The sequence below is a fragment of the Pongo pygmaeus genome, chromosome 10 (genome assembly GCF_028885625.2).
Source record: "Pongo pygmaeus isolate AG05252 chromosome 10, NHGRI_mPonPyg2-v2.0_pri, whole genome shotgun sequence".
NCBI classification, from domain to species: domain Eukaryota; kingdom Metazoa; phylum Chordata; class Mammalia; order Primates; family Hominidae; genus Pongo; species Pongo pygmaeus.
The window spans coordinates 64,324,555-64,339,584 of record NC_072383.2 but is presented as its reverse complement, the minus strand read 5'-3'; the positions used below and the strand labels follow the sequence as shown (position 1 = coordinate 64,339,584).

Sequence of the window (15,030 nt, the reverse complement as noted above, 5' to 3'; positions counted from 1 at the left end):
TCCTGAATACAGCACACTGATGGGTCTTGACTCTTTATCCAATTTGCCATCTGTGTCTTTTAATTGGAGCATTTAGCCCATTTACATTTAAGGTTAATATTGTCATGTGTGAATTTGATCCTGTCATTATGATGTTAGCTGGTCATTTTGCTTGTTAGTTGACGCAGTTTCTTCCTAGCATCAGTGGTCTTTACAATTTGACTGTTTTTGAAGTGGCTGGTACCGGTTGTTCCTTTCCATGTTTAGTGCTTCCTTCAGCAGCTCTTGTAGGGCAGGCCTGGTGGTGACAAAATCTCTCAGCATTTGCTTTTCTGTAAAGGATTTTATTTCTCCTTCACTTATGAAGCTTAGTTTGGCTGGATATGAAATTCTGGATTGAAAATTCTTTTCTTTAAGAATGTTGAATATTGGCCCCCACTCTCTTCTGGCTTGTAGAGTTTCTGTCGAGGAATCAGCTGTTAATCTGATGGGCTTCCCTGTGTGGGTAACCTGACCTTTCTCTCTGGCTGCCCTTAACATTTTTTCCTTCATTTCCACTTTGGTGAATCTGACAATTATGTGTCTTGGAGTTGCTCTTCTCGAGGAGTATCTTTGTGGCATTCTCTGTGTTTCCTGAATTTGAATGTTGGCCTGCCTTGCTAGGTTGGGGAAGTTCTACTGGATAATATCCTGAAGAGTGTTTTCCAGCTTGGTTCCATTCTCTCTGTCACTTTTAGGTACACCAATCAGATGTAGGTTTGGTCTTTTCACATAGTCCCATATTTCTTGGAGGCTTTGTTTGTTCCTTATTATTTTTCCTCTAATCTTGTCTTCACACTTTATTTCATTAAGTTGATCTTCAATCTCTGATATCCTTTCTTCTGCTTGATCAGTTTGGCTATTGATGCTTCCGTATGCTTCACAAAGTTCTCAGACTGTTTTTCAGCTGCAACAGGTCATTTATGTTCGTCTCTAAACTGGTTATTCTAGTTAGTAATTCATCTAACCTTTTTTCAAGGTTCTTAGCTTCCTTGCATTGGGTTAGAACATGCTCCTTTAGCTCGGAGGAGTTTGCTATTACCCATCTTCTGAAGCCTACTTCTGTCAATTCATCGAACTCATTCTCTGTCCAGTTTTGTTCCCTTGCTGGTGAGGAGTTGTGATCCTCTGGAGGAGAAGAGACATTCTGGTTTTTGAATTTTTATCCTTTTTGCGCTGGTTTTTCTTCATCTTCATGGATTTATCTACCTTTGGTCTTTGATGTTGGTGACCTTCGGTTGGAGTTCTTTGTGGACGTCCTTTTGTTGATGTTGATGCTATTCCTGTCAGTTTGTTAGTTTTCCTTCTAATAGCCAGGCCCCTCTGCTGCAGGTCTGCTAGAGTTTGCTGGAGGTCCACTCCAGACCCTCTTTGCCTGGATATCACCAGTGGAAGCTGCGGGACAGCAAAGATTGCTGCCTGTTCCTTCCTCTGGAAGCTTCATCCCAGAGGGGCACCCACCAGATGCCAGCTGGAGCTCTCCTGTAAGAGGTGTCTGTCAACCCCTGCTGGGAGTTGTCTCCCAGTCAGGAGGCACTGTCCCCTCAAGGGACCCATTTGAGGAGGCAGTATGTCCCTTAGCAGAGCTCAAGCACTGTGCTGGGAGATCTGCTGCTCTCTTCAGAGCCGGCAGGCAGGAACGTTTAAGTCTGCTGAAACTGCACCCATAGCTGCCCCTTCCCCCAGGTGCTCTGTCCTAGGGAGATGGGAGTTTTGTCTCTAAGCTCCTGACTGGGGCTGGTGCCTTTCTTTCAGAGATGCCCTGCCCAGAGAGGAGGAATCTAGAGAGGCAGTCTGGCCACAGCAGATTTGCTGAGCTGCAGTGGCCTCTGCCCAATTCAAACCTCCCAGTGGCTTTGTTTACACTGTGAGGGGAAAACCACCTACTCAAGCCCCAGTATTGGGGGACGCCCCTCCCCCCACCAAGCTTGAGCATCCCAAGTTGACTCCAGACTGCTATGCTGGCAGCGAGAATTTTAAGCCAGTGGATCTTAGCTTGCTGAGCTCCATGGGGGTGGGGTCTGCTGAGCTACACCACTTGGCTCCCTGGCTTCAGCCCCCTTTCCAGGGGAGTGAATGGTTCTCTCTCGCTGGCATTCCGGGCACCACTGGGGTATGAAAAAAAAAACTCCTGTAGCTAGCTCAGTGTCTGCCCAAGTGGCCGCCCAGTTTTGTCTTGAAACCGAGGGCCACGGTGGCCTGGGCACCGGAGAGCATCTCCTTGTCTGCAGGTTGTGAAGACCATGGGAAAAGCGTAGTATCTGGGCTAGTATGCACCATTCCTCACAGCACAGTCACTCATGGCTTCCCTTGGCAAGGGGAGGGAGTTCCCCAACCCCTTGTGCTTCCCGGGTGAGGCAACGCCCCACCCTGCTTTGGCTTGCCCTTCATGGGCTGTACCCACTGTCTAACCAGTCCCAGTTAGATGAGCCATGTACCTCAGATGGAAATGCAGAAATCACCTGCCTTCTGCGTTGATCTTGCTGGGAGCTGCAGATTGGAGCTGTTCCTATTTGACCATCTTGCCAGCCACCAGATAACTCAATGTTTTCGTAACCATTTTGACCATACTATATCAAAGATTTCATTGGGCAGGAAGAGAGGAATTGCAAACAGTATGTTAAAAAGAAAAAAGTAACTAGAAACTTCATGAGATTCAATAGAATATATCTCTGTAGTGGAATCCAGGAGTTCAACACTACTCCCCACCTTCTTGGCATGGGATCCCAAGGGGTTACTAGAAGAAAAGAAGGAATAGTAAATGTTCATCTTTGAATCCCCACTACCTTTCAACGTGCATGGAATATAGTTGGCAGTTAGTAAATATAATTTTTAAGTTCATGTTGTTGGATGGATGACGACTTAGAAAGTCCACTTCCATGGGGCTATGAGGTGGACAGCCTTCTGTCCTAGGAAGAATATAATTAGGCTTCCCCAGCCTCCTGATAGTACATTAATGCTGCTGCTGATTCATCTGACACCCAAAGCATATGGATCTGTCCTAGTCACCTATGTAAAATGCCAGCATAAGAGTGCCTCATCACAGGGGACTTCCTTGAATTGTCTAATATCGAGCTTCTTTTCAAAACCTAAGTGAGAGAAAAGATTGACATCTAACAAAGATCCCAAGAGATATTCAGTCTGTTGACCCTGGGATCCACCTTTAGATCATGTTGACCAATATATTATCTTGTCCCATTCTAGAGACACCATCATTGATTTGCTTTTTAATCTTCTATCTCAACCTTGATCAAGGAACAGATGTTGGAAACTACCTCTGCATCCTATCACAAAATGTGTTGAGGGCATTATCCATTATATCATTTACCACCATCTACATATAAAAGCCCCTGAGAGAGATATCTTTTAGAGTTCTCTGCTAGAATCATCTTTATTTCCACCATAAGGACTAGTAGACTTCCTCCTTTCCAATAGTGAGAACTGCATAATTGATTATGTTTCCTTTATTATTCAGGTTGCTGGGAAATTGAGTCATTCTTTTTATTGGAGCAAAATTCACATAACATACAATTAATCATTTTAAAGATACAATTCAGTGGCACTTAGTACATTCACAGAGTTGTGCAAATATTCCCTCTGTCTAACTCCAGCACATTTTTGTCATCCCAAAAGGAAACCTTGTATCCATTAAGCAGTCATTTTTCCCTCCCCAGCAACCCTGGCAACTACTAATTGTACTTCTACTTTCTGTACCTATGGATTTACTTATAGTTCAGGGTCATGCTTGCAGTGCAGTCAAACTGCACCTCTATTAAACCTTGTGGTATGGCATTTGTAGACTCTTCTTGGTTGTTTCCTTGTATTACTTACTTTGCTTCAAGCAAACAGCCTCAAGATTTTTGTGTAAAGATGAGTAGAGATATACACAAATAAGAATATCCTCCTTTTTACCTCCAGAGCCACTTGCCACCCTTCTTGCTGCTCTGCCATGACCCATATGGTCTACACTATGGGCTCTCAAGCCTTCTGGCTTCCAACTGAGTTTGGCTAATAGGGAATCATGGCAGTCGATCAGAGGAAGGGAGGACAATGATGAAAAGTATTACTCTCCCGACTTCTTCCTTGTGGGTTCACTGAAACTGGTCCCTTGACTGAAGGTCCCAGCTCATGTCAAGGAGCCCTCATCACTTAGGCCTTTCTGAATCCTGGTTCTACTAGCAATTCTATTCTTTGCCTTTTGAGGCTTAGTAGGGTATGGTCCCTATTATTTCTGGCCCCAGAGTATGGTATCATCCCTTGTAGTTTCCCTATAAGCTTCTCACACCTTTCTAAACTGTTCCTTTTTTAAACTCTTCTCAAGTTATCCTAATTTGAATGTATCATGTGTTTCTTGCTGGGACCCTGACTTAAACAGCATACTCTACCCCATGGTTCTATGCTGTCGGTCAACATAATTTGCTCAGAGTCTTCTGCAGATGAGCAGGTCTGGTAGATTCTCCTAGAGCCAAAGAATGTCCTCTTCCTCATGTCCACTGCATTCACATAGGGTTCTATTAAAGTGTATAACGGGCAGGTTGACATGGTTTGCAGGTCAGGGCAGTAATCCCTGAGGATGTGACATTAGAGCAGAACAGTTGTTAAAGGAAAAAAAAAAGTAGGTGAAGGAAGGGACAGGAAGAGGTGGGGCATTCTGTGTAGAGAGAACCACATAAATGAAGGCACTGTAGCAGCGGCTGACAGCATTTTGAATGACTAAAATAGGAGTTCAGGACTGGAACAGAGAGAAGCAGGGCAGAATGGTGGAAGACAAAACTGGTGAAGGAAGCAGAAGCCAGATCATGCAGGTCTTTGTAGACCATGTTAAGAACCTGTACTCCATTACCAGAACAGCTGTGGAAAGGTTTTAAGCTTGGGATTAACGTGATGAGATATTCAATTTAAAGGATCACTCTGGATTGGGGAAGGTGAAGGGCGTGAGAGGATGTGGGGAAATCAGATGATGGTAAGTTGGGCTAAAATGGTGATCATGGAGATGGAAAGAAAGGATGAAATTGAGAGCTATTTAGGGGGTAAAATCAAGAGGAATTTATAAGGATCTGGGAGAAGATGGAGCCAGGGATGGCTCCTAGGTTTCTGGTTTGTGTGATGGAGTGCAGCGTGAACCTATCACTGGAGAAGGAAACCTGCAGAAGCAGTGGAGTAGGGTTGTCTCACTCTTCAGTTTGCGACATGTGTCAGTGTTCCTAGGAGATATACAAAAATTGTTCTAAGTGACAGAGAGGAGCTTGGGGGAATGATGTGTGCTGGATTTAAGAGTGACTGAGGTGAGTGAAACTGTGGGCTACTGAGGTGAGAGAATACAAGACTGAGCTCATGTTCTGTAGACTGTTGTCAATAAGCCCTGATTGTCTTTCATGAGATAAACATCCTCTTTTCTTCATCATTTTTTTCTGGTTAGTTAGATTAGGACCTTACTATGATAGAATCTTGCTAGAAAGTTGTAGTTGTGCCCTGGAAACTTCTTAATGTGGAAGCTTCATATTATGTGATGTCTCTTTGAAGGTGGAAGCCATGCCTCCAGACTCAGTATTTAAAGGATATTATTATTGTCATCCAAATATTTAAAGGTCTGAGGATTTTTATCCCACCTTCATAAACATAGTTATCAAGAATCACTTTTCTATCTAGCTGCTCATCTCTTCTATTGATTTGTAGGATACTGGGATTTAGATTCTAGCTACTGTATATTTTCATAAAGTTGGTTAACCTGCCTTAACTTTCTCTGGCTAGCTACTTAACTGGCATCATTATTTCTCTGTAGATTCACAGATTGTCATGACTAGGGAAATTTTATTCAAATCTCTTCATTTTACAAGTGAAGAAAATGAGGTCTAAGGGAGATGATGGCTCGGGCCACATGCTGAGTTGATGATATAGCAAGAACCAACCTCTAGCTGGTCCTCAGCTTCAGCTTTGAGCCCTGTGTAGCACCACATTTGCCTCTTCCCTTAACCATGACTTTAAATTAATCTTACCTCAGAACTGTAAAGCTTTCTACTTTAAGTTTTAAAAAAAAATTCTTTAATTGCGTATTTGCATCCCCCAAATGGAAATATTACACTTGTTGTTTTTTCAAGCCTTAATGGGGCAAGTTGTACTTAAAGAGAGACTTATTCTAGTTTCCAGTCACAGAAGTCTACTGTAGAAGCTGTGGATGCTCTCTGTCTCACCCTCTAAATTAATGATGGCAGAGGATCTGGCATCCTTTTCCTAAGCTTCTTAATACTCCTACTCCTATCATTTCTTTCTACCAGAACAATTTCATGTTAATTCTTCATGATCATTGGAACATTAAAACCACAAAAATATAAGTTTTAATACTTTGGCAAATATACAGGCCAGCAAAAAACAAACAAAAAAAACTAACTTAAGGGTTTATATTTAAACACCTTTTGAATATCATGATGACCTCTTTAAAAACTCTCATGTTTAATCATGATTTAGTACTTTTTAGAAAAATGAATACTTTGTGTGAGTATTGGGTAATGGTTGGTTGTGTTTTATAAAATTTACATCTGCAAATACCTACTTTAAATAGCCACTTCTTATAAAAACAGTTCAAGACAGATACATTGGCGCCGTCCTCTCAAATGAAAAGGCCTATTGGAATACCAATTCAGTCATTGTATCAAAGACCCAAACTCACAATGCTTACATAAATATGATAGATGTTTCTTTCTCAATCTCTTGAGAAATCCCTGAAGATTTTAGGAACCTAGGCTTCATCTATCTCATGGCTTGATGCCCTGGTCTGCATGGTTGAAGATGGCTTACCAGTTCTGAGCCCACATTCCACCAGCAAGGGGGAAATGAGGGAGAGGGGGGCACAGCCATTCTTTTTAAGAGCATATCCTGGAACATGTCACATCTCACTTCCCATTGGCTGGAACCTGGTCCTATGGCTACACCTTGCTGCAAGGGAGGCTGGGAAATGTGGTTCTTAACTGGGCAGCCATTTGTTCAGCTAAAACTTGGAAACCCTATTACTGACAAAAGAAGAGAAGATGAGATATCTGGGAACACCTAGCAGTTTCTGTCATTTCTAAAAGAGATTAAGTATAAGTAATCTAGAAACTTTATCACTTTCACCTGTTATGTAAAATAAATTTATCTTTAGACATGACAAAACCATGAGGAAAAACATAAGTGATTGTCACCCCACAAACATACCTATTAAAATCCAACAAAACCATGGAAAGTGGGTTTGATAAATCAAAATTAGTCATTCTAAAGTTCTAGAAAGATAATGTGAGAAAAGGCCCTGGTAGGCCAGAGCTCATGTGGGGTATGGCTGAGCAGAAAAAGGTTGCTATGCAGCGTGCTTAAGGAACAGAAGGATGATGGCTGACTGCTGGAGGTGGAGCCAGAGGCATCACATTGTGTGCACTGGGCTCAGCCACAGATCTTTGTTAAAATTGAGAGGTGGGCAAAATTAACCACCTTAGTGATAGAAGGACAACTAAAACAGAGGCTGCGGAGACTAATAAGGATTCTTTACTAGGGTCTCCTGACTGAGGCTCATGATGTGCAAACTACCATTGCACATAGCCACGGGGCCCACTCACTGAAAACTCCAAGGCGAGAGTAAGGCAGGATGCACAATGACCAGGTGAGACTCTGGAGAGAAACAAAGCAGCAAATGAGGGAGAAGGAGAGAGAGAAGCCAAGACATTGTCATTGGCCCTAGTCTGATGTCAGGAGATCAGGGGAATTAATACAGCAAGGTGAGCGAGAGCAGAGAGTAGCATCCACCATAGTTAGGCTTATGGGCAAATCAACCGTAGGATCTGGAGTAGTTGTAATACCCCAGAACCAAAACTCTTCTTAATAATTAAGACCTTTGGCTCCTTGCAGATATTATTAATGAAACTCTGCTCTGGAATTGACAGGAAGAGATATAGGCCCTGATGGTCTCTTAACCTTTTTAAGGACTAACATTTCAATCTTACCAGTCAGTTAGGAAACATGGTGTTAATACATACAAGAATCCTGAGCACTGGATATGCATGTTGTTGGCCTGGATATTGTTATCTTTACTTTAATAAGTATTTTATCTCAAACTGAAGATGGCTGTCTCCCATGGACCTTTCAGCTTCATGAGTCAGTGCATATTACCTGAGTTTCAGCAATGCGAATACAGATTTCCTATTTCACTATATCTGAGTGGGGCCTTGATGACAAAGATGTTCTTGCAGAAAGGCAAAATTGTATTAATGGAGTGTCAAGCATCAGAACAGTCAAAAATTAGAAAAAGATTACAAACCAATATGCAGTCTTGAAAAATGACATGACTCAAAGGCTTGAGGTCATAATATAGCAATAATGAAAATATCCTGTATGTGTAACAAAGTGCTTTGTTCATTGGTTTGATTTTAATAAACACTGTGGAAAAGATACCATTTTATAGGTAAGCAAGCAGGCTTAGAAAGTTTTATTATTGTTAGTTGTCAATTTTGTCAAAATACAAAAAAAGGAAAGTTTTAGTAACTAGTCTTGTCTTAGATACCATGACACAAATATTGTGAAAATGAGAATTGAATCCAGATGTTTTAATTCTATGTCCCAGACTCTTTCCCTTGTGTCATGTGGCTCTAATGAGCTTTAAGCAACATCATGAGCTTTCTCATTTGTTCATGCATTCATTCCACAACTATTAGTGGCATACCTCCAATGTGCTAATCATTATTCTAGGCACTGAGAATGCTGTGATTGACAAGACATAGTCTCTGCCTTCAGGCATGTTTACAATCTGGCAAGGAACACAGGCATGTCTTCCATACTGGTCACTATGAACCAGTGAAATGTATGCTACAACAGCAGGAATAGAGCAGGCTGTAGAAGCACATGTGAAAGGCATCTTACCAAATTACAACTTAGGCTTCCTGAGGAATTGATGTTGGCATTGAGTACACAAATGTTAGAAGGAGTTGAAGGAACAAAGAGTGTTCCAAGCCAAAAATAAAGCATATATGAAGTTATGCTTGAGAGGGAGGTGATCCTAAGTGAGGTCCAGAGGAGGGAAAGACCCAAAAGCTTTACAAATTCAACTTAGTGTACCATTCCTACTACTTGGCTAGAGACATCATCCATCCATCCATTCTTCTGATTATCTATCTACCCATCCATTCATCCTTCCATCCCTCTTGTCATTCTTTTATTTATCCACCTACCCTTCCTTCTTTTCTTTCTCCCTTCCTTCCTCCCTCCCTTTCTTTCTTCTTTCCTTCCTTTCTTTTTTATATCCATCCTTTCATCCATTCATTCATCCATCCGTCTATTTATTGCTGGCATTATTTAGTGCTAAGATATTTATTGAATTAAGTAATTAATTTAAAAAACCTTTACTGAGAGACCTAGTATATGCTAGGCATTGTGCCAAGCACTGTGGAGGGGATAAAGATACATAAGATATTATCCCAAGTGACATGAAGCTTAAAATCTCATTGAAGAGATGAACATTACACATACGTTAATACAATACAAGCTGAATGGAACAGGTGTGTTAAGAGGTGCCCTATGAATTTATTATTGACTGTGGGGATATTATATGGAGGGAAATCTAAGTTTCAGTGATAAAATTAACAGGCTAACACCAAACTGAATATTCTTCATCTCTTTCTTTTATCTCTTTGCTTATTTGTTTTATTTTGTTTTGTTTTCTGAAATTTGTTCTTTGACAGATTCTGTGGCAACAGCATCCGGGCCACTACTAGTCGAAGTTGCCAAAACTCCTGGTGCCAGCCTTGGGGTTGCCCTAACTACCTCGATGTGCTGTAACAAACAAGTCATTGTCATAGACAAAATCAAATCTGCAAGTATTGCAGACAGGTAAGTATTGTAGAAAGTGCCTACTTTTCCGCCAGGCACAGTGGCTCACGCCTGTAATCCCAACACTTTGGGAGGCCGAGGCAGGTGAATCACCTGAGTTCAGGAGTTCGAGACCAGCTTGGCCAACATGGTGAAACCCCATCTCTACTAAAAATACAAGAAATTAGCCAGTTGTGGTGGCAGGTGCCTGTAATCCCAGCTACTCGGGAGGCTGAGGCACGAGAGTCACTTAAACTTGTGAGGCAGAGGTTGCAGTGAGCTGAACCATTGCACTCCAGCCTGGGCAACAAGAGCGAAACTCCATCTCAAAAAAAAAAAAAAAAAGAAAGAAAGAAAGAAAGAAAGAAAGTGTCCCTTTTTAAAATTGCATGTGTGCAATTTTAAATATATATACACACATATGTACACACACTTGTAATACACATATACACATGCATATACACATACACACACACACACACACACAGTTCTCTTACCAGTTTATACAGGTTTCACACACACAAGCAAGTTACTGTTGTAGGACTTAAAAATTCACCTATGTGTCAGCTACCCCATGATGTCACTTCACCTCGTCCAGATGTTTGGTGTGGCCTTTAGCAATAGAAAAAAAAATCAAGCAACTAAGCAAGTTTTCTTACTGTGTCCTAGGGCACTAGCCTGTTCTTAACGTAGGGTAACTGAGTAGATCTTTATTAAACCCCATGCAGAGCAATGATGGGTTTTCCTGAATTGTTGACAATTGAATCTGATTTCTTTGTTTCTCAAATAAATAAAACAATAGTTTTAAAAATATTTTTTACGATACTTTAAAAAAGTCCTATACTCTCATAGCATGTTAATCTTAGGATTTTACAACCTTCGAGGGTGTCTTAAAACATCATTCGCTTCAATGACACAATAAAATGAAATTTTATGTTTCCAATTTCATGTTTCCAATTAATATTTTATACTCATAAGGTAAAAGGGGAAGAAAAAAAAAAGACTACCTTTCCATCTAATTAATTATTTTACAGCTCCTGGTAAGAAAAACCTCATCTCCCATAGCTAAAGCACTCCAAGTACAAAAAATGTGGAATTATGTTTTTAGTTGGAAGAGATGACTTGAAATGCTTTTGTCTTGAGAAATAGACTATTCACACTGGGAATTTATAGATATACTGTACCTGAATGACCAGTCTCCCCTGTATGTTTCCAGCCCTCTTCTCCATGTGCCCCTCAACCTGCCTGGAAAACCTCCAGCCATGGTGCAGTGAACTGCAGCAACCCCCGTAGTGGTCAGTCTACATCTCCACTGTGGTCTTACCCGACATTCAGTCCTTATCAGTGACAGCCATTGATCCAGGGGTGTTCTCCAGTTCAACGGCACAGGATGCTTTAATTTTCTCCCTCTGTTTTTTCCCATTCCACAGGGGGTAAGCAGTTTAAGGAGCTGTTCACTTGACTGGTATGTGGGGATGCTGACGACTGTGCTAGCTTTTCTTAACTCATCCAGTAGCCAGCTCTTGAGTTCAGCAAGATGTAGCAGCTAGCCCCTTCTCTGCCCCCATCTTTCCCCTTGACTCACCATGCAGGCCTGGTTTTATTACTCACTTGACTCCTGCATAATTTCTACCATTATCAAGAGCTTTTATACTAATACATGTTCAACTCCAGAATAACATAATAATAAAGAACTGGTGATCTTGGAGCTTGTGTGAGGATTCCAAGGAAGTATTACTGAAATGTCCCCAAGTTATTCTTCTTTACACGTGAAATAGACCCTATTCCAATTCTGAGAGTCATGTTTGAGATTCTGAAGATTTACCCACTCATGTTTATAGATAGAAAAGCCTAGAACAAAAAAACACAGACAAAAGTCCAGGGGAAACATTTTCCTGTTTTTCCCTTTCCTGTTGCTCGCTTTCCCTCAACTTTCCACACAAGCACTCCAAAATAAGATTTTTCTTTAAAGAAGGACAAGAGAAAACATTTCCTTGAATTTTTCTGTATTTTCCACAAGGTTTTACTTCCTTATTCATATTCAAGGTACTTAAAATTTGACAGATGGTGTTTCCTATAACACTCAAACTTTTCTTTTTTTTTTTTTAAGTAAATGAAAACTGTGTGAAATTTTAACTATGAAGGACGTGAAAGTCAGATTCCAAAGAGGAAGGCACCGCCTCTTACCGAGCATTTCTCCTTTCCATAGATGTGGCGCATTGCACGTGGGAGATCACATCCTCTCCATCGACGGAACCAGCATGGAGTACTGTACACTTGCAGAAGCAACCCAGTTCCTGGCCAACACCACTGACCAGGTCAAGCTTGAGATCCTTCCCCATCATCAGACCCGGCTGGCCCTAAAGGGGCCCGACCATGGTGAGATGATCCACCTGGATCAAGCTCTTTCTCTGGCCCTCACAGTGTTGCTCCCTCTAGCAGAGTTAGACAGCAGAAAGACACTGGGTCTCATTCTGCCTTTTTTGTTTGTTTTTTGTTGTTTTTTTTTTTTTGAGACAGAGTCTCACTGTGTCCCCTGGGCTGGAATGCAGTAGCATGATCTCGGCTGACTCCAGCCTCCGCCTCCTGGGTTCAAGACATTCTCCTACCTCAGCCTCCTGAGTAGCTGGGATTACAGGCGCCCGCCACCATGCCCAGCTAATTTTTGTATGTTTAGTAGAAACAGGGTTTCACCATGTTGGTCAGACTCATCATTTCTTTTCAAAATAAGGTTATGTTTGTTTACTGTAATTCATCTTCCAAAGTCTTTTTTCCAAGCCACACATAATTTGCTTGACGCCCTAACATCGAGGAAAAAAATTTTCAGGCTAGTGCTATTTGATATTTTTTCTTAAAAAAGTCTTTGGTGCAAATTGAATGTGCAGACAAGGCAAATAATTTGGCTTCCTGGTATTCATTTTGAATTTCCAGTCTAGATGAAGTCCAATGAAGGCAAATAGTAAAGCTCTTACTTAAAAATAAATAAGTAAAGTGGATTTTAATAGCAGAACCTTCAAATGTTTGGCAGGAATCAGAGGGAACCAGTTATATGAAGCATTGGTTTTCAATATATTTTGTCTTTTGCCAGTGTAGTTTTTTTCTTAGGGTAGAGAACAACCTGTCTGACCAAACATCTTGTCTGGGAGAATCAGAATATTCAACTCCATTTATTCAATAAAAAGTGTCAGCTGAAGGTATCTGCATTTTGACTCTCTTGAAATTCACAGATACATTTTCCGGGTGTTCATACCATCTACCTAGGCACCGTTAGGCAAAACCTGGTATGATAAAGGGGTCTTTGAGCCCCAAATCAAATGAAGTCAAGTTCTCCAGTAGGATATTTGTTCCGACTCCTTCTCCTACCCTCTTCCTTAAACCAAACACCATTCCTTTGTACTCCTTGAAATTAGAGGCCTAACTAGTATGTCTGGGTGGCCTGAAGGAGGATAATGCATTTCTGTACATTTAGACACAGTGCAGTTTTCTCTGAAATTGAAATTTTGCTTATGAGGGGGTCATTTGTATTGTGTCTCCCACCTTCTAAAATGCACCACACTTCTCCACAGTCTGGGGCGGGGGGAAAGAAGGACCAGATAATTTTCATACTAAATCAGTCAGCTGGATGCAACCTTTTAATTAAATGGAGCTTAGACAGCCCTGAAGCTAATGAAAATCTCTAGTACAACATTACCCTTATCAGATTTTAATTTTACACATTGGAGTAGAGAAATGATGCAGCATAGGCAGGTTATGAAAAGAAAATCAGGATCACAGTATTGGAATAGCAATGCAAACAGCTGTAGGAAGGTGCCGTTCACAAGGATGCACACCATTCCTATCAGGAGGCCCCGTGGGACCTTCCTGCACTTGGCAGAGAGGAGAGATTTCTGAAGCTGTTTAAGTTTCTTTAAATTAATCGGCAGTCATCATTGGATTTGGAGCACGGTAGCCATAAGAATGCACACTGTGTAGTGCTCTCTCAGCATGGAGTTTTGCTTGCTAAATTCTGATATCAGCGAATCGGAAATGCATACCAGACCCTTTTATTAAAATGTTAGTGTCTTTAGTAATCTCTTTTATTTTTCTTTAATTGGCCCTATATATACAATTCATAAATAATTCAAATGTTTTCAACTCATGGAATATTAAATTTTTAACCTGCCAAGGCAATTTGAGTTTAACTTATATACTAAAATATATGGACTAAGCACAAATTTTTTGCCTTTATTGTGGAACACCTGATGTTGTTTGTGTTGCGCGGATAGGAAACTGATAGGAAGTTTAAGTAATTCTAGCTTCCACTTCTGACTCGATCATCTACGTTTACTGAAAGTTGTTCACTGTCTTTCTTATCAAGCAGGCATTTCCCCTATACTGCACATTAAAATCAGACTTGCATTTCCAAGAGGAAATAAATTTTGGCTCCTAAACCTAATTAAATCATAGTAAAGAAGAAAAACAAACAAAAAATTATTATTGTGTTTACAATTCTCAAATTTTTGACTAGTGGAGTTTTACATAGTTTTACCATTTCTCCACAAGAAAGTTCTGATTGTTTTTTCAAGATCTCTGATGCCTGAACAGTGTGTCTCTCAACACACTTCCCAAATTTCTAGATTTTGTTAGCAGTAAAGCATGCACCACGGAGTTTTCAGGCCAATGTAGGAATGAATATCTCAACTTGGAATAAGAGATTAACTATGCCTTTCACTGATAAATAGCAGCATTAAAGAAGCTGACAAAAATGAGTTTTCAGTGAGGTTAGAAATTTTTCCCACTGAGGGTTTTCAGGAGACATAATTGGATTGAAGGAAACTGACGTTTTGGAAAGGAAAATGTGACCAGAGTCACTAGACTCGACACATTCAGTACCAGGAGGACCTTCCATTTGAGAGCTCCAGGGAAACCACTGGAACTGCTGTGGTCTGCTCTCTTGAACATCCTGAACAGAGCAAGAGGCTGCAATTAGAGAAGAAAGAAAAGTAACTTCTGTGGCCATATATCTCTTGAGACTGCAGTAGTGATGTCACCATGGAATGATACAAAAACCATAATATTTTAAACATGTTGTTTTCTTGTCCATAACAAGGGACTTAGACATACCCATAGGAAGAGGCAGTATGTCTGGTGGCTGCAATGGGGACTTTAGGATCACATGTCCAGAGCTTCACCTCTGACTCCACC

At 40.9% G+C, this 15,030-nt stretch overlaps 1 protein-coding gene across 12 annotated transcripts in view; it reads left to right on the top strand.

Annotated features, from left to right (window-relative positions):
• Positions 1–15,030, top strand: part of GRIP1 (glutamate receptor interacting protein 1) — a 721,037-nt gene that overhangs the window by 593,930 nt on the left and 112,077 nt on the right. For all 12 annotated transcript variants that reach the window (XM_054443505.1, XM_054443504.1, XM_063646484.1 and 9 more), the window contains exons 8-9: positions 9,720–9,867; positions 12,056–12,225. In XM_054443505.1, coding sequence (XP_054299480.1) covers positions 9,720–9,867; positions 12,056–12,225 — 318 coding nt within the window. The remainder of the gene's footprint in view (positions 1–9,719; positions 9,868–12,055; positions 12,226–15,030) is intronic.